At 46.0% G+C, this 19192-nt stretch overlaps 1 protein-coding gene across 1 annotated transcript; it reads right to left on the bottom strand.

Moving 5' to 3' along the window:
- Positions 1-7467, bottom strand: lpcat2 (lysophosphatidylcholine acyltransferase 2). Its single transcript, XM_084436791.1, has 14 exons — positions 7212-7467; positions 6620-6762; positions 5548-5765; positions 5329-5441; positions 5056-5116; positions 4307-4365; positions 3959-3993; positions 3535-3589; positions 3333-3415; positions 2713-2838; positions 2299-2452; positions 1946-2044; positions 1500-1641; positions 1-1222 (listed from the first exon to the last, which is right to left on the bottom strand). Exons 1-14 carry the CDS (start codon positions 7320-7322, stop codon positions 1044-1046), a joined length of 1578 nt encoding a protein of 525 aa, XP_084292917.1. The 5' UTR covers positions 7323-7467; the 3' UTR covers positions 1-1043.
- Positions 7468-19192: the final 11725 nt, after the last annotated feature.

Genomic DNA, 19192 nt, shown 5'->3' with positions numbered 1-19192 from the left:
ATAACAATACCTCTAGTTCATTTGAAACCATACCCCCTGGAATACACTGTTGTGAATAGACACCGTTGCCTTTTTGCTCACAAATTGCCCTATTTTCAGTGGTTGCTGGGCTTTAGTCGTCTAAAGCCGGATGGGTACACTGCTGCCTCAGCAACAACCGCCTTCAATTGAAATGCAAATGGGAACAGATGCGAAGCAAAACATTTAGCTTATTATGCAGTATACTTTCCATGTCTGTGTCCCTGAGTGAAGAGAAAGTGTGAAGTTCGGCATGTGAGCTCTATTCAGACAGCTTCAGCACTGCTCCTCCAAGGGTTGCCAGATCTGGTATCTTTATAAAGCATGAATTAATTACACATACTCCGATACAGTTATAAGGACCTCATTTTCATATAAAAGAGAAAGGTTTGGCAATCTCTCCACTCATCTCAAAACGACACAACACAGTAACAGCTACAGGATACGGTACAGGGCCAGTATATAATAAGCCACAGGGTCACTTGTGTGCTGTTCTGTAGGGTGGCAGCATCACAATTATGTGGATTAGCCTCAGTATAAGCAATAAAACATGTTAAAATGATGCAATGTTTTAAATCAACATGCAGGGATGACTAAGACATTTTTTAAATGCTGCTGAATGACCATGACACGCCACTTCCTGACATTCTTACCACATACGCTACTATTCTCATAAATCATTTCTTCTCTAAAATGTGGAACAAGACACAAGAATGTGAAAAATAGGTCCACAATTCAACGTTTCCAGTGCAGTGATGTGGGCAGTCACTCCTAAATCTATATAAAAGGCACTAAAGAATGATAACGGTAGATGAATATTAACAATCTGCTCCAGTAAGAGTAGCATTTTTAGAAGGCAAGCATAATACATCCTCTTTCCTAAGAGGGTCACTCTTTGCTCTGTGGTTTCTGTTCTCGGAAATCAGTCGATGCAACAGACCCAGTCCCGTTTCCTCCCTCTCAACTCTCAATGCACCAGAACAAAGTGGTCTCTCAGTGCAGGAAGATGGTATTCTGTCTCAAAACTAGTCGTCCTTCTTGTCAGAAGTGCTGTCTTCCTGCCTGCTCTCTGGGCTGACCTGACTGGCCGACGGTGGGTTGTCTAGCTCCTCCGCCTGGAGGGCCTGGTATCGCTGGAGCTCCATGTAGGTGGTGAACAGCTTGGCATACTCTGGATGGTTCAGGGCAAAGGCCTGGAACTCAGCTGGAACGTCAGAGAAGGACTGCTATCAGAACTCATTATGTGGGATTAAGGAGACACATTATAAGAGAAGACAACTATACAAATCTCACCACTGCTAAAAGTACCTTTTCCAAATGTGGCACATCTAGATGAAACCTGTTTATCATCACACTGGTAGTATAACACTATATATATATATATATATATATATATATATATATATATATATATATATATATATATATATAAACTTTTCATAAGCATTGAGTAGGACCCCCCCCTCCCCGTTTCTACTAACCAAAGGTGATGTAGCCAGAACCGTCTGTGTCAATCTCCTTGAAGAGCTTGGAGACGTTGAGGTCACACACACCCAGGGCGGAGCGCAGCAGAGAGGAGAACTCCTCGCGTGTGATTCGCTGGTCCTCGTCCGTGTCAAACAGCTGTGGACAGAAAGAAAGTGCACAGAATAAACGGTTACGAGTGTAGTGACGTAAATCGGGACCAACACTGGCGTGACTGATGAACTGTTCTTATATACCCAACTCTAAAGCTCTCTAACCGCAACACACACACACATGGTTGACATTCTCCCAGTCGCCAAACTTGCGAACGGCACGCACGCTCTCGTGGGTAGACCTCAGGTTCAGCCTGTTCGGACTGCCGCTGAATAAATGTCGACTCATGTTGAACGCGCATTATTTTGGTTGTGACGGGAACGTGAACCGAGCGTTTCGCCAGCCGTACCTGGAAAGCCATCTGAAGGACCTCTTCGGTGTTAGCCGGTCGACACAGCATGGTCACACCTATGACATACTCTCTGAAGTCTATGGTACCGTCCCCGTTCTAGAGAGAGAAGACGAGGAAGGAGGGTTATGAACCCTGTTATGAATCCGGACCACACACACCACTGCGTATACTTTTTAGAGCAATATCAGATATGGTTTGCTTAACTTCTGTACAGAGATGGGCGAAATATTGTCTACTTCATACCGCGTTGAACCGACAAGTTACCCGGATCCTAGCCTGCGTTGACGAGAATATAAGGTAAAAAAAATCTACCCATCGGTGTCTGCTCCTTCCGCCCCCCTGTCTCTCACCCTGTCAAAGAGAGCAAACAGCTCCTGCAGTGCTGGGTTGACGGGCAGCTTGAGGAAGGCGGCAAACTCCTGGATGGTGATGCGGCCCCCTTTACAGGAGCAGGCCATGGTGGCGAAGCCCTCCAGCTCAGTCTTCACATTGTCCCACTTCAGGCTGGGGGGTGTGGGGGGGGGGGGGGCAGACCGGGGACCGTGAGGGAGGCGTGGGTTTAGTTTCTGCCCCTGCAGTGTGTCATGGACCATACGGACTACTCTCAACATTTAAACAATGGTTTAACACCTTTTTGAGTGCTTCTTGAAAAGGTCTGGTTTGGGACAGGGCGGGTGCAAAATTCCGCTTACTGCAGCGACACGACCTGGGGGTACAGTGTGACGACAGCCCAGCAGCTGGCCGATCTCTGCGGACGGTCTTACTTGAGTTTGCGGCTGATCTTGGTGAACTCCACCAGGCCCGCCTCCATTGGCAGAGTCAGCTCCCCGGCTTGGATCATCAGCCTGCAGTCTTCATACGTGTGGTCTGTCACAGGCACTCCTAGGGCCCTGCGCGCACGCACACACACACGCACACACACGCACACACGCGCGCGCGCACACACACACACACACACACACACACACACACACACACACACACACACACACACACACACACAGGGATAGTTTATACTGCTGAGACATAGCTTGTCTTATACAGTATAAACTGGGCCTCAGGAAACACATCAGATGCATGTGTGCACGTGCTCAACACACACATGGTAAATGGACTGCGCTAATATAGCGCTTTTATCCAAAGCGCTTTACAATGAAGGCCTCTCATTCACCCATTCACGCACGATGGCGGCAGCTGCCATGCAAAGTGCTAGCCTGCTCATTGGGGGCAATTTGGGGCTCAGGGTTTTGCCCATGGACACTTCGACATGTCGTCAGGTGGAGCCGGGATTCGAACCGCCGACCCTACGATCGTTGGACGACCCGCTCTCCCTCCTGAGCTACTGTATAGCCGCCACAGTCTGAAATACACTACACACACTTACTGGGCCATAACATCTCTAACTTTGCTGGCGAACAGAGCCGGGCTTTTCTTCTCCTCCTCGGTGGGGATCTGTGGAGGGAGGAACTGCAAGGACGAGGGCAAAGGTCAGACAGGAAGTAAACCAGGAAGTATGTTCTTTAACCCAATATGTAGCAGTGATACAGTGCAGTCTTCTTGCGAGGTGATAGCCTGGTTACACTGACCTCTATCTCAACAGTGGTGTAGAACTGGGACAGAGTGAGCAGCAACAGGGTCTTCCTGAAGAAAAAAACAAAACCCAAATTAACATGACTAGTCTGTATGTCAACATGACTAGTCTATATGTCAACATGACTAGTCTATATGTCAACATGACTAGTCTATATGTCAACATGACGAGTCTACAGTACATGTCAAGTGCCGGAGGAGTAAGTGGATCACTGAAAAGGAGAACATGATTGAAAGAAGCAGGCCTAACTCAAACACGAGGAACATAATTCAATCTCAAAGAATGACATTAGAATGAAGAGCATGGTTGCAACATTACAATGGACAGAAAACTAAAAGGGGAGATATGACACAATTAATAAAATACTAACACCTATAAAGCAACACTATTAAAACGGTTATATCTGGCTGTGAACGTACGATCTGAAGCCTTGCCAAGTCCAAGTCACAGTGTCCTGAAAGGCAAACACAACATATCAGATGTTAATATCTCTGAGCACAGACAGTGAACAGTATCATCTCTCTGTCTACTCTACGAAGGTTATAATATTGAGTCAGTTCCAGACCTGGGTTCAAATACTTTTTGAAATCCTGTCAGTTACTTTAGCGTTAGCTTGAGTCTTTCTAGGGGGTCAGGTGAGTGGGGGGGTTGCCTTTTTAAGAACAGCCCATTGGTTGTGTTGTGTCAGACAAGAACAATCAAGCACAGATAAGCAACTGAAATTATTTCAAGTAGTATTTTTGGACCCAGGTCTGAGCAGTACCAACCAGCCTGTTGGGGTATCTCAGGACCACAGGCTGAACAGGGACCCCGGGGATGAATGCGCCTGTCAGGGAGAAAGGTAGTAAGGCCTAAGGTTGTGTAAAACCACCATTTGAATCATTACCAAAAGCAGTTGGCAGATGCAAATGTCGATGTAAACAATATAACATTCAAACCGCAACCACTAATACAATGTCAAGTTATACCAGGGTGTAAGCAACGCGTCAACTTGTATGCAGATACATACATTGTCTGCACCAGGTAGCATCAAAATCATCTATTGAGATGTGCTGGTTAGCCTAATCTTTACCAGAAGCCACGTATGTGTGGGAAATGTTTCAGGCAGCCATAGATGGATGCAGCCAGGGCCTCCATTCTCTCTGGAGAAGCCTTTGTGGTTCACATCAGGTGACAACACAATTGAGACACACACTGTGGGTGAATGGAGAGGTGGACAAAAAACACACACACCTCGGAAATGGATTCTCCATCATTCTACCAGGGGCTCGAGCTTTCCTCTTTGTGCATTTGCAAAGTATACACCACTAATATGAGTAAAACGCGTGTGTCTGCATGCCACCAGACAGTCTCTGATGCCGTCTACACCAGTTCAGCGATGGATACAATAAGGTCTTATTTTGTGAGACCAAATAAGTTACTCTATTGACTGACGTGATGCCATGATGTCTGTGCACGAGTTATACAAATGTTTTCCCTCATATCTAGAAAGCAGTGGGTGGAGAACATACAATACCTTGTTTAAATGTGATAAGGCATGAGCGATTTGTACACGTTCCCTCAGGGAAAATTAGGAGCTGAAAGACAAGCCACAATCAATCATTAATGAAGGCAAAAGTTTGTAAGAGGAAAGCTATTGACTCAGATAGTTGAAAGGTGACTTGAAAGTAAATGACAGCCAAAGTTTGCAGGAACCACGAATAACATGGTGATGCGTGTGTGTGTGTGTGTGTGTGTGTGTGTGTGTGTGTGTGTGTGTGTGTGTGTGTGCACGCGCGCTGAGACAGACCTGTGGCCATCGGCCTCCAGACTTGGCTCTGCTTTCTATCTCCCGGATGGTGTTCTTGCGGGAGTCTGGGTCCTGTCTGGACACCAGCACTGGCTGGAGACATCGCACAAACCCTGAGGAGGCAGGAAACGCGCACACCCACACACACACACACGCATGAGAAACACTATGCATGCCACATGCGCACCTAAAAGAGCGGAGGGTGGAGATGACACTCACTGCCGAATATAGGAGTGGCCAGGTTCTCGGTGCGCGACACGGTGGAGGGCAGGCCTGCTACGATGCACGCGATGCCGTCAAAAAAAGTGGAGTGGGGAGCCACGGCCAGGACGGGCGCTTCTGTGCTGCTGACCTGCTTCCCCTTCACTACCACCCTGAAGCCCATGCAGAAGTAATACGCCCTTCCCAGAGCTGCCATCACCCTCCGACACATGAACCTGTATGAAGAAAGCATACAGTCCGTTAGCCGTTTAAGAACCTTGACTTCTACAGTCTGTCGACATGTAGCCTACATTAAACTAACACGTGAACATGTATGAATAGAATAGAATATAAGCCCTGTAAAAAGGCTAAACACTGTCGCAGAGTATGCTTCGTACTGTATCTGTTTTTTTTTAATAATTATTTTTATTAAGTCCACTGACAAAAGGCAGATAGGTTTCGATTCTGCAGCAGGAGACCAAAAATAGGCCTCCTTCTGCAGTGTTTGTGATAGTTTGTGATAGTTGTAGTTCTGTTGCTCACGAGTGGTCTTTTGCAATGAGCACACGTTTCCTGTCATAAACCACTTTCTGTTTAATAACTATCTGTGGCATCAGGCATAGCAGGTGACAGCTTCCACCCCTTCCCTTCTGAGAACAGAGAGATGGAGATAAAACTGCCTTACTGACACCATGACAAGTATGCCTCAGCAATAGGCTGGTTTGAGTTGCATTTGCAGGGAAAAATAAGCTTGTCTGGGTGGACAGAATTTGGGCTGGTTTCTGAGTTGGGCAGGTTTATACAGTATATTAGGCTAGTAGTTCACAGTCTGGAGGATAGTTATTATTATTTACCCTATATAGTTAACATTATTTACCCCCCCCCCCCCACAGCGCGCACACACACTACCAAAACATCACCTAGCAAGCACCTTGCTGGCTGCGCTGTCAGATTCAGATTGTGCAGTTGCCTTAACGAGGTAAAACCTTTTGCAAGCGTTTGCAAGACGTCTGCCACTTCTTGGGCTGGAAAACATCAAACCAGTCTGGCAACACTGATGAGCAACACCAGTGAGAAAAGATGGACGTACCTTCTCCATCCAGTCATGGGCTCTACAGCTCCTTTCAGTGGGTGCATGAATGTTGTTATCACAGCTACTGGCCATGTTACCAAAAGAACCAGAGACAGGAAGATGGCACGGATAGGAACCAGGAGAATTCCTAGGAGTACACACTGCGCGCGCGCACGCACACACACGCACGCACGCACGCACACACACACACACACACACACACACACACACACACACACACACACACACAGTGTCAGTCTACCAAAACATTGAGAGATGTTTTACAACTATGCCATAGTGACACTAGGCCTACTTGTGTCCAAACATGAATTGCAACAACATAACACTGTTGAAATCCACAGCGTTAGAGGAATTTCTAGAGGCTACACAAGGCGCCATTGTTTGTGTTACACAATAACACGGCATTTCAGAAGGATTGTCAAGGTTTCGTCGGATTAGATGATCTCCAGCCGGTACCCGTTTAATCACATCGCCAGGCGAGGAACAGGCACAGTGACGCTTGCGCGTGTCGAGCGGAGACGGCTTTCATTTATGTAACCTAGCCTACATTTCTGCAGGATTCTCACATGATATTAAATGTCATACTCACTTTTAATATATCAGCCTTGGACAATTTCACCTCTTGAACAAACGGATTAAGGACTGCCGGTAGAAGCAAGGACTGCTGTCTGGGCAGAGCGAACACTCTCTGCGGCGGCATTGTCGCGCTATCTTCTGGCCAGCTTCAGTGCAATGGCTTGGATTGTTTTTTCAATTAGAAAACTTCCTGAATATGAGTATTCTTGCCACATCTCTTTCCGAAACTGACGATAACACCATTGCAACGAGTAGGGTAGTTTACTCACTGAAATGTCGCTCTCTGGTTAGGCTACTCAGGCACAGGCCCCACCTACCACGGTTAAATCGGTTTGAGACTCTACCCCCCATGACCCAATAAATCACCACACTGAGATGATGTAGGCTAGGCTACTTTTCCTGCTGGCCTACACAGGTGACGGAACACCATCGATGGATCATGCAAACAGGACATGAATGAAGCGTTGTCGTCTTTGAATAGGTATAGACCTTGGGCCCAGTGTGACACTATTATTTATGCTGTTAATTATTAGCCCAACCTGTTATTAGCCTATAGCATTAAATAGGTAAATAGACTTCCAAAAGACATCTCTAGCAGCTGAAAAGTGTTAGGGAATGTTAGGGAACAGGTGCCGGTAAGCTGGCTAACCCACCTCTGTTTATGAAGGCATATTTCATGTAATGTTAATCACACAGCAGACATGTCTTTCTCTTTAAATTGCAGTGTATATTTCAAAAGCACAATCTTTGTGTGGAACAGAACTTCAAGGAGGCCAAAAACGTCGCATCATCAATTTATTGAGCCTATAACACAGGGTCAGAACTAAGGCAATACTGTCGTTCTCATGAGGTGCCGAGTTTATATCCTGGCTTCAGGCCAGGAATCACATGACAAACAAATTTGCATCCAAGGAATGTTCATTAACACAAATATAGCTAGTCATAAACGGTTCAACTGATCTTCGGGCTGGTCAAGGTGTCAGCTGGTCTTTGCATCAGCTGAGCTCTTGCCCCCCTTATTATTATATTTTGTCCGCATTTGTTTAGCCTATTCAGCGATCGTCTGCCTTTTCTGTTCTAAAATCAATGTACAGTAGCCTCTCGTTAACGTGAACTAGCCGTTACTGGTTACCGACTAACCGGTAGCCTACTACCCCTCGCGTGAACCCAGAGAGCCTGACACACGCTCGCGCCAGCACACGGGCACAAGTTGTTCAGTCGCTGATTGGTTAGAAAATCTTAACAACGGCCCTGACATTATGGTACGTTCTACTTGTTGCTCGCAATTGGACAAGTCGAATCTCTTGAGAGTTGAGACTCAATCAGCCGGCTTCAGCCGACCTGCGACGGAGTAATTCACTCCTCTGCAACATTCTAAAACGGTTTCGTCGCGTTGCGAATCTTGTATGTGAACTGAGAGGAACGTTAGATCTGTCTCAGACAACTAGCAAATTCAAGGCTAAAGAAATTCAAGCATGTTGACATTTCGTTACAACCTATCTATTAATACATCCATGGTAGGCTACAACACAAGCATTTCCTAACACGTCACAAAAACGTCACGTGTTCGAGTAGTATTAGGGATAGGGATTTGTAGTCATAGGGATTTGTAGTTCTGTACATCCAGGAGTGTAGTGGTAAATACAGAGATCAGAGGTTACCCACCTTGTTTCCTCTCATCGATTATATAGTTGATCAGAAAATAGGTGAGTGAACTCTCAGCCTCAGGTGGATAAACTAGGTGTGTGAGCATGAGAATAGGTTGATGTGTGCAGGGGCGGGGATCCTGGGGCGGTCAGGGGGGACATGTCCCCCCAATATTTGAGATGATTAAAATGATACCCCCCAATATTTAGATTGGGGTAGTGGCATTCAAATGACCATACAGCTGCATAGTAGCCTACAGTACCCCCCAAAAAATACTCTTGCAAAATGTCAATGTTGGATACAGATCTCCGCCACCGCATACGTGTCTCGTGAGACTTGGCAGGCCTGACTACACCCCCCTCGGCCGGCCTGTCCGCTGTCCGTCCCTCTATCCGGACTTTCCTCTGCCATCGTTGGCCTGACAGCCTTCATATTTGGCACGGGTATCCGCAGAGGTCACAGACAGACCATAACAGGGCTGGATTTTTTATTAATTTATGTTTTGGCTAATTTTAACATAAAATACTGCCAGCCACTCGCCCTATTCTATAATTATTTTTCCGTTGCTCAGCTTTGCCGAACATTAGTGCGCTCTATTGTCCACTAGAAGTAGCTAGCTTGCAAACAATAGCCAAACCATGCCAGCTATCATTTAGACAGGACTTGCCAAACACAACATGTCCGCTGTTCTTGGGGGGAGAAGGACATAACGGACTACATGCAGTGGCAGACTCAGGCTGTTTGAAGGGCAGGGGCGAAAAGAAACCAGGCCAGGTCCAGCCTGGCTTATGTGCGTGGCTGACTTGTTTCTGTTCAGGACTGGTAGGACAGAAGCTAGTCATGCCTCTGAAATAGCTGTGAACTGAAATGACCTGAAATAATGTCAGATAAATTAAGATAGGTCTTGTTGCCTGGACACATCAGTTCCAATGCTTCCAATGCTAATCCAGCACAATAAGAGCGAGATAGCCAGTTCGCTCATGAGCTCACAACAACTAGCAGCTGCTTCCATAACATCAATGGTAGCGGTCAGTGGCTAAAGCAGTTACACTGATGATAACAAAAAGTCATGCCCACTGGTTCTTGAACCCCGGTCTCCCAGGTGGGAGTCCAATTCTCTGACCACTACTCACAACAGCGTTTGTTTAGCTACATATAGATTAGAGGAGTTTCTCACAGCATAGATGGTAATCTCTGAAAATGTCCCGAGTGGGAGTCCAATGTTCTGACCACTACTCTAGGTGTGGAGTAGTGGTGGAGTTGGTTTTGGTGGGATCAGATCAAGAAACATCACAATGTTAGCTAGATATTAGCCCACCAGCCCCTTGCAAAAACACAGAAAATATTTGCTAATGGCTGTATGATGTGTTTTGAATGTAAGCAGGGTTTGACCATTTGGAGGCACCCCTAGACTGTCGTCATGACACCCACTTTGGGAAAGCCTGCCCTAGTAAGTTTGGGGAGACTGAGGGCACTGCATCTCATTTTCTTTACTAGATTTTTTTTAATTTTCATTGCAAGGGCACTTCACTATCCCACATTCTACACATGGCAGACATGGACCACATACAACAAAACATTTTTATTTTATAGTACAACTCAAATTCCCTAGAATATCAAGTCAAAAACAGATTTTTGCCCACCTTGGAAGAGCTGTGATGTCATCTTCAAGCCTAGAGTAGGCCTATATTTTCAATATGTAAATAATCAACTCTACAAAGTGATACAAAAGCACCGACTTGGGATGGTTTTGGTTGGTTCCATTGGAACATTCATATAGTACAGTATTTATGCTGGTATTTGGAGTTTCTCTATAATTATATACATTTTAAAATATTGTTTGTGCATTGCCTGTTAGGGGTGCCAGAAATTTTGGAAATCACAGTATAGCGTGAATTCTGGCTATTTCCACTAACTTATGTGGGAGCGCTTGCGTTTCTTCTATAGGGTGTAATAAATTGGGAATTTAGGCAAATGGAGGCACATTTCCTGAAGAAAATGTGAATGCTTACTGAGACCAATCAAAATGTTTGAAGTTAACACCATCAAAGTCGGTTAACAAACTTTGCAATCCTGTTTTATACCCCCTGAGCCTGTCCTATGACCACTTCCCCCTGCTTAGCTGCTGAGAGACATACTGACAGAAGCACACCCCTCCCTCTAGGTGCCCATTAGAGCTGGGTTGAGGGAAGGGGAAGTGTCTTTTGGCCAGACAGCAAGTGTATCCTGAGGAGAAGAAGAACAGAGCTCGCTGGAACATGTCCTCAGCACAGGACTGGTCATGAAACGTGTTTGCAAACTCTCTCTTGCAACTGTCCGTAGACACATAGACTACGTAGAGTTTTGTATTGGAGCAACATCCCATTAGAATCTTCTCTTGTAAAAGGAGAATATTTGCTTGCCCAACAGCTTTCTGCATCTCACGCATCATGTATTTTTCATCGTCTTTAGCCCAGAGACAAATATCAAGTAACATCCCTAAAGGCACAGTTAAAAAAAATAAAAAATATGGACCTGTTAAAACAGCAATTGCACAACATGCTCCAATTAGTAGACTGATGAAGACAACTACTAGAATGTATATCAGCACTCTGAGCCCGAGAGACTGCACCCGAACACATTTGGTTTGAGAAACTCTGTTGATTGTCCTTATGGCCATGCTGTACCTCTCCTGGTCTTCGATGACTAAACGCAGTTGGTCCGGCACACCCATATCACTGAACTGACCAGCCTCCCACATGTGAATGCCTTCCTCGTTGACAGCACTTAGAGGCTGCAGGGCCTTCCCATTGTAGATAGAGGGGGGCTGGAAGGGCACCACCGTGGAGCCCTGGAGCTGTTGGTTGGGGGTGCAGAGCACCTTCAGCACCTTACTGTGGAAGTCCGGGTCCCTGGCCTCAAGGTAGGTCAGATGGCAGAGGTGCAGGGGTACGGACACGCCTGGCTCCAGCAGCACAGGCAGCATGGGTTTACGCCCCAGACAATCTCTGAACAAAGACATGTTGGCTTCCAGGAGACACCAGCGGCTCCTCACAAACTCAGGGCTCAGGACCAGCAGCACCTTCTGACTCTCCTGGATGCAGTCGGACATGTTCTCCAGTATGGTGCGACCAGGGATGAAATCCCGGTCATGGAAGCAGACCGTCAGGCCGTAGGACTCCAGCCTGTCGATCAGGCAGTGGACCCAGCACCAGTCACAGCTGCTGTAGCTGATGAAGACATGGTAGAGCTCACCATCGCACAGGGGAGGGACGGGGGGAGAAGACAGGGAAGGAATCATCTGCTGCTGCTGTCCCGGGTCCTCATCACCACCACCGATCACATTCCAGTTGTTACGTTCCATTATCTGATAAGAGATCATTTGAACACACATGAACTAAACCTGTGGTTACCAATCCGGGGGGGTTGGGGACCAACAGTGGTGGGGGTAACAGCACAGAGGTGGCTGATGTGCACCCAATTGATAATAGGCTTCATAGACGATTGCAGCACTAAGCAATATGAATAGTCAGAGACTACAGTGAATAAATCAACACCCCAAACTGGTCAGAAAACATTAATTATGCCAAATCGCTACGCATTTCAGTGACTCCACACATTAGTGTCAATGACATAGAGGAAAGAGAGCATTGTACCTTATCTGGATGGTTGACAGCAGTGAACGACTTAAAAGAGAAGCATCACAAAAATAAAATGAATACCGAGCCAAAACCTGCTTAGAGGAAGTGAGGATTGCATTTACAGTACCCGAGGGCACGCCTACAGTAAACAATAAGTTGAAATTCCAACCAACCAGTTCATCCTGCTTCTTCTGTCACTCCTACTGCTGCTCTGTTGTCTTTACAGAAGTGTGAAAATATTCACGTCTTCCCTTTTCCACATTTAGTTATGTTTCATCCTTATTCCGCCGGTCAGTAGCCTTGTGGTTAGAGTGTTCGCCTTGAGATTGGGAGGCACTGCTTGGCACTCAGCATCAAGGGTTGGATTGGAGGTAAATCCCTGTGACATAGTAGCGTCATGTCCAGGGGGTGTACTTGTACATCAAGCTGCCTCACGCTAAGGAATCAGGAGATCCGGTCCTATGGGCCACTATACTCAAAAACCATTGGTCCTCAAGGCTACCTTCTGTACTTACAGCCTTATTCCAAAATGGATGAAATATTTTTTTGCTCATCAGTCTACATACAATAACCCATAATGACAAAATGAAACCAGGCCAGGTCCAGCTTGGCTTATGTGCGTGGCTAGTTTGTTTCTGTTCAGGACTTGTAGGACGTAAGGACCCTAATATATAATGGGTAATTACTGAGACACCTATACTGTAGGTATAATTTCAAAACAGGAGTATTTCAAATGTTCAATTGCTGCACATAAATTCAATAACTGACTGGTAAGGAGGAAGGGAGGGAGGGAGGGAATGACAACCGGACATTTGCTATCTTTGGTGCGTTGTTTTAAAAAAAAGAAGAAATATCAAGTGTCGGTATTCACACCCTTTACTCAGTACTTTTGTTGAGGCACCTTTGGCAGCGATTACAACCACAAGTCTTGGGTATGGCGCTACAAGCTTGGCATTTTGGGGTATTTCTCCCATTCTTCTCTTCAGATACTCTCAAGCTCTGCCAGGTTAGATGGGGAGTGTCGCTGCACAGCGATTTTCAGATCTCTCTAGAGACGTTAAATCGGGTTCAGGTCTGGGCTCTGGCTGGGACTCTCAAGGACATTCACAGACTTGTCCCGAAGCCACTCCTTCATTGTCTTGGCTGTGCGCTTAGGGTAGTTGTCCTGTTGGAAGGTAAACCTTCGCCCCAGTCTGAGGTCCTGTGCACTGTGGAGCAGGTTTTCATCAAAGTTCTCTCTGTACTTTGCTCTGTTCATCTTTCACTCGATCCTGACTAGTCTCCCAATTCCTGCCGCTGAAAAACATCCCCACAGCATGATGCTGCTACCACCATGCTCCCCCATCTTGCTGTGGGGATGGGTTTTTTGCGTGGCTGTAAGCCAGCGCACCATAGATAGCATTTGTCAGGTTGTCACTCCCTCCCTCCCTCTTTCCCTCCCTCCTTCCTCCATCATGTTGTTGACCTGCAGTTTTATGTTACCACCACAAGAGGCAGTGGTCCTAGAACATCAAAATAAAACCACTATCACAATGTACACTTTCCAGATCCTTGTTGGTGTAGTGGATAGGGTGTCTGCCTCCCATGCCGAAGGTCATGGGTGCAAGCCACCACTGTGTGGATGCTTTTTTGTCACTGGATGTTATAGAAGCTATGTAAAAATGTGGTTATCTCATATTTCAGTTATTCAATTTATGTGCAGTAATTAAACATTTGCAATACTCCTGTTTTGACATTTTCTCTACAGTATAGGTGTCTCAGTAATTACCCATTATATATTAGGCTATACTTTGCATGTATTTACCAGGTAAACATTTAGTAATTGGGGGACTATGGAAGGAAGGGTTCCCAAAAAATGTTCAGAGTAAGTTAATTTAGCAATATAAATCCATTAGCCTAGGGCCAATGGGCCTAGGATATAGACAATAAACTACCGTTGGAATGGTGGTCGAGCAATAGCCAGGAACCCGCCAGCGGATTCGGCTGGTGGTCCGCCAGCTCGTCCATCGGGGACTGTGTATTAAATTCAAGTCTCACCAATGTGTTTTGTTGTCCTACCTGACTGTTGTTCTAACTTTGTAGTTCGTTCCTCTAGAATCAGTCTGTTAAAACTCCAAATTATTCCTGTGTGACATCACTTCCCTGTCCTCTTCATCCTGAAACTGTCACTTCCTTTTTCACATTATAAACTATGGCCGTGTCCGAAATGCATACTACTTGCTATATAGTAGGCGAGATGCAGCATGCTGCATCAAAACTGTGCATACTGTATTTCGCCTACTATATAGTAGGTACTATATAGCAGGCGAAATCGGCGAAAAAATGGCCGAAAATGTAGCATAGTCCAGAGCGCGTTATTATGGAACCCACTGGAGTTTATGGCAAGACACGCCCTGCTTGCCATTCGAGCATCAGGATTGACCATGACTCGATGCCCACTAGACTAGACTGTAGGCTGCTTTTGCCGCGTAGGCTACGCGCCGGCCAGACTTTCGCCGCACTGCACTGCAGACAACGAAAGAACGCACAAAGTTATGCCTTTGAGTGAAGAAGCAAAACGGTAACGTAAAATTCACAATAAATCATCAAACTATGTTCTTCCACTATGTGTTTAATCAGTAACATTAAAGCTAATTATATTAGCCCAGAGTTGTCATTCGCCAGTGTCGCTTTATTAGTCCTGCTAAACTTGGTTGATGTTTAGTTAATGTTATAGCTAGCTAGCGTTAACATTAGCTAAGTGAACCTGTCTTTAGTTCTCGCCATTGTCTTTTTTCCCTTTCTAAATCTGATAACGTTCCCATGTGTAACGTTATGCAAATGAAAAACGTTACTAACGTTATGTCCAAAATGATGATTTTTCTCCTCAGACAATTGAGAGCAAGACTCGGTGAGAGGCCCTGTCAAAAGAAGTTTATCTGCACCAGTCCCAAGAGTAATATCTCGGAATTCCCTACTCTGAAGGTTTCTCTCTCTAGATAAACTGTTTATTTTCTCGTAAAATACAGCCTACTCTAGAAAAGACCCTTTTCACAGTATCCATCTTGACACAAAGCCAGGTAAACCTACATCCTGTGAAACAGACTGACACCGGTGTCATTAATAATGTTAATCAGTCTGTGTCCATGAGTTGGTCAATCAATGTGCCAGTCTGGCTCACAGGATGTAGGTTTACCTGGCTTTCGGTCAAGATGACTGCTGTGGAAAGGGTTCTATTTGTAGTATTACACACACACACACACACACACACACATACAGCATATTTGTGTTCTTCAGGCTGATCATGTTATGGTTCTGGCCGTTCGCCCCTGCTCCTGGCCCGGACCCTCATCCCTCGCCCCTGGTCCGCTCTGCTCGCCCCTGCTCCTGGCCCGGACCCTCATCCCTCGCCCCTGGTCCGCTCTGCTCGCCCCTGCTCCTGACCCGGACCCTCATCCCTCGCCCCTGGTCCGCTCTGCTCGCCCCTGCTCCTGGCCCAGACCCTCTCCCTTGGTTTTGGCATGTCTCATACTGTGTTTTTAGTTGCTGGGGGGGAATCCTGTGTTTTATTTACTTTAATTATTTTGTCCATGCTGTTGATGATGAGATGAGATATACTTTATTGTCCCAGAGGGAAATTTGTCTTGGGCATAGTGTCACAGTTGCAACAAGCCGACAACAATAAGACATTGACAACAAGTAAACATACAACATTCAGTACAGAGCATCAGACTTATGTGTTTAATAAACAATAATGAAATGTGTTTTGTATTTCTGAAATGCTTACCTTTTCTGGTGGGTTTATAAGGTTATTTTATGTCTGGCGATGCATGTTCTTCTAGACAAATTAAGTATTCTTGTGTCAACTACACAACCTATGTATTGCACAGGTTTGTTCTACATTGCACTACATTTTATTGTGTGGAACTAAACGTGTGTTGCACTGAACACTCAATTTCTTGAATGTCTTGAGTTCAGAGTTATTCATTACAAATTACACATGTCCATCCCCCATATTTTTGAATGAATATGATTTACTGAGAATTATAGGAATACAACTAAACAAGCTACATCTGGAACATGTTATTTATTAGTTTTGCATCTAGCAAGTGGACCTCCTAGTAGAGGAACACACAAACCGTCCAGTTTAGTTTACTGACTAAGCGAGATTGCAAATTGGGCGAGATGACTAATTATTAGGCATATTGCCTATAAAAGGCTAGCGTCTTGTACCAGCCTATTCGTAGGCTATTAAATAGCGAGGGCCAGGCTATTATGACACTTGTCTAAAACGTTAACTTGTTTAACATTAAGGTATGTGATCCTAATCTGAAGCAACGTTAACATGTTCATGTTAACAATGTTAAAGAAAACAGGACTGGACTGGGTGAATATTTCCTACCGGGAAATGTAGCCCCAGTCGGCCCACTAGCCGAGCCGACGCGGTGAGATGGAACACCTTCAGTTTCGTTTTGTTGACGGGGGGGGGGGGGGGGGGGTTGCTGCTGCGCGATTTGTTGACGGGGGGACAGGCCCCAGTTGGCTCTCTAACGGCCCACGCAAATGACACCTGAAACTAACAGAGGGAGGGGTGGGGCCTACATATGATTGGGCCAGCCCAGTGTCAGTATAGAAAATGGACCAATGGGCCGCTGTCCCTGCTCTATGGGCCGTTCGTTAGCTCTTTTTTTTTTTGATCGGCCCACAAGTAGGTCCGGCCCACCGGGCATTTGCCCGGTACGCCACATGGCCAGTCCAGCCCTGAAAGAAAACGATGTGATCCTATTTTATTTCCAGGTCGGCGCGCGTTCCGTGAAGCGGCACCGCGCCAGCGGCAGAGCTCAAAATCAACACCGCTTTGTGCCTCACGCAAGCGCGGACGTCTGGCCAATCACATCGCTTGAATGGTAAACAGGGCGTGCCCTGCCATCAACTCCCGTGGGTTCCATAATAACGCGTCACTGGGCTGTGAGAAAAATAAAAAAAGATGGCGAACGAAGAGGTCACCGGGACCGCAGCGGGAGTTTTCAAATGTAAGTATTGACTTAATTTGTCGATGAAAAAATTATTTTTTCTGACAGATATCTTAGTTATAACGACACAGAGTGCAAATGCAGTTTTGTGTATATAGGTGGGGTAGAAATGACATTTCGAAAAAGAACGTCATGATAGCTAGCTGCTTGCATTGATCTCTGTGGTGGACGTTACGTTAGCTAGCTAGCCCAGCCAACGTTAATAGGCTGCTAACGTTACAGGTGTTCAGACGGCTCTTTCTCAAAACGTATTCATGTCAAATCTTAGATGTTTCTATAGCTAGAATCGAGAGAAACAGACTAACATTTCCATGTAATATGACCATGATCGCTTAAGAAATGTGCAAGAAATGTCGAAATTCAACTGTTCATATATCATTATGTTCATATATTAGTATTCATTGTCCCATAATACTTCTGGATGTATTACAGGGACTGACGACCACACCAGGGACCTGATCTTCTGGAGGACGGCCAACTCTTCCCTGTTCACAGGGAAGAGAAACGCTGCTCTGAAAGGCTACGAGTAAGTTAACTAATGTATGCATTGTTGCTCAGAAGCGATCCAGTGATGTAGCCTTTCTGTTTACTTTGGATATTGATTTATGTAGGACCTACATCGTAGAAGCTGGGCTGCAGGGGAAGATCGAGGGGCCCATGCTCAAGAGGAAGTGGGAGAAGCTTGTAGCCAAGTACAAGGTGATTTTGATCTACAGGCTACATGGTCAGGCTACATGATGGCAAAGATATTAATAGGGATTCACAGTTTGCATGACACTAGAAATCGTTATCTAACCTCCCTTCATAGGACCTAAAGAGCCCCAGAACTGGGGTTAGCACAGAGGGAGGGGAGGCCACAGCCGCTTCGTGGAAGTGGTACGGGGCCTTGGACGAGGCGATGGGGGCCACCCATGCGGTTACACCGGTGGTCCTCATCTCCTCGTCCGCCCCGTGCCCTCCACCGGCTGTGGCCTCCCCTTCCGTGCTGCTGACCCAACCGAGAGAAAGCCAGGTGACGGCAGAGAGCAGCGGTGAGGCGAGGCCAGGGAGAGGACAGAAGAGGAGGAGAGAGAGTGAGCTGGAGCAGTTGCTGGAGATGCTGGAGAGGGAGAAGAAAGAGGAAGAAAAGAAGGATAGGGAGGGAGCGAGACTGGACAGACAGAGGCAAGAGGAGAAGGAGGCTGGACATAGAGAGGAGTGGAGGGCAGAGAAGGAGAGGATGGAAAAGGAGAGGGCAGAATGGATGAGAGAGAAGGCAGAATGGGGGAGAGAAAGGGTGCAGATGAAGGCAGAATGGGCGAGAGAGAAAGAAGGTATGAAGGCTGAGTGGAGGGAGGAAAGAGGATTGTTCAAGGAGAGGGAGGAGCGGTTAATGTTGCTCCTGGAAGCCGCCGTGAAGAAGTAGTTTATTTTTTATTAAATGTTTTTTTTCTTAAATTGGTCTGTGTCTCATTCCTTGTAATGTATTCCCAGTCAAAGGAGAACAAATGTCACTATACCTAAAACCAGTCATTAGAGTAAAATAACATTCCTAATGGACATTGTAGTTTGCAATTGGGCATAAACGGAACACACATGTTGGTTCACAATGCTTCATTGGAATTATTCAGAGACGGTTATGAAAGCATCACTGTTTTTCAAATGTGTTTGACTAACGACTACTTGATAAGGGAGTTACATGTCCAAAGCTCTCTGCACGTTGAGTGTTTAGACCT

The sequence above is a fragment of the Borostomias antarcticus genome (genome assembly GCF_949987555.1).
Source record: "Borostomias antarcticus genome assembly, chromosome: 4".
Classification (NCBI taxonomy): Eukaryota; Metazoa; Chordata; class Actinopteri; order Stomiiformes; family Stomiidae; genus Borostomias; species Borostomias antarcticus.
This window is presented reverse-complemented; position numbering and strand designations above follow the sequence as displayed.

What these genes read in the sequence shown, in the direction of transcription:
- lpcat2 (XM_084436791.1), bottom strand. Translation starts at nt 7,322, where the DNA reads ATGCCGCCGCAGAGAGTGTTCGCTCTGCCCAGACAGCAGTCCTTGCTT. An exon ending in CCAAGGCTGATATATTAAAA is followed by an intron (nt 6,763 to 7,211) that starts GTGAGTATGACA and finishes GCGCGCGCGCAG; the next exon opens with TGTGTACTCCTAGGAATTCT. An exon ending in CTGGAGGCCGATGGCCACAG is followed by an intron (nt 5,117 to 5,328) that starts GTCTGTCTCAGC and finishes CTTGTCTTTCAG; the next exon opens with CTCCTAATTTTCCCTGAGGG.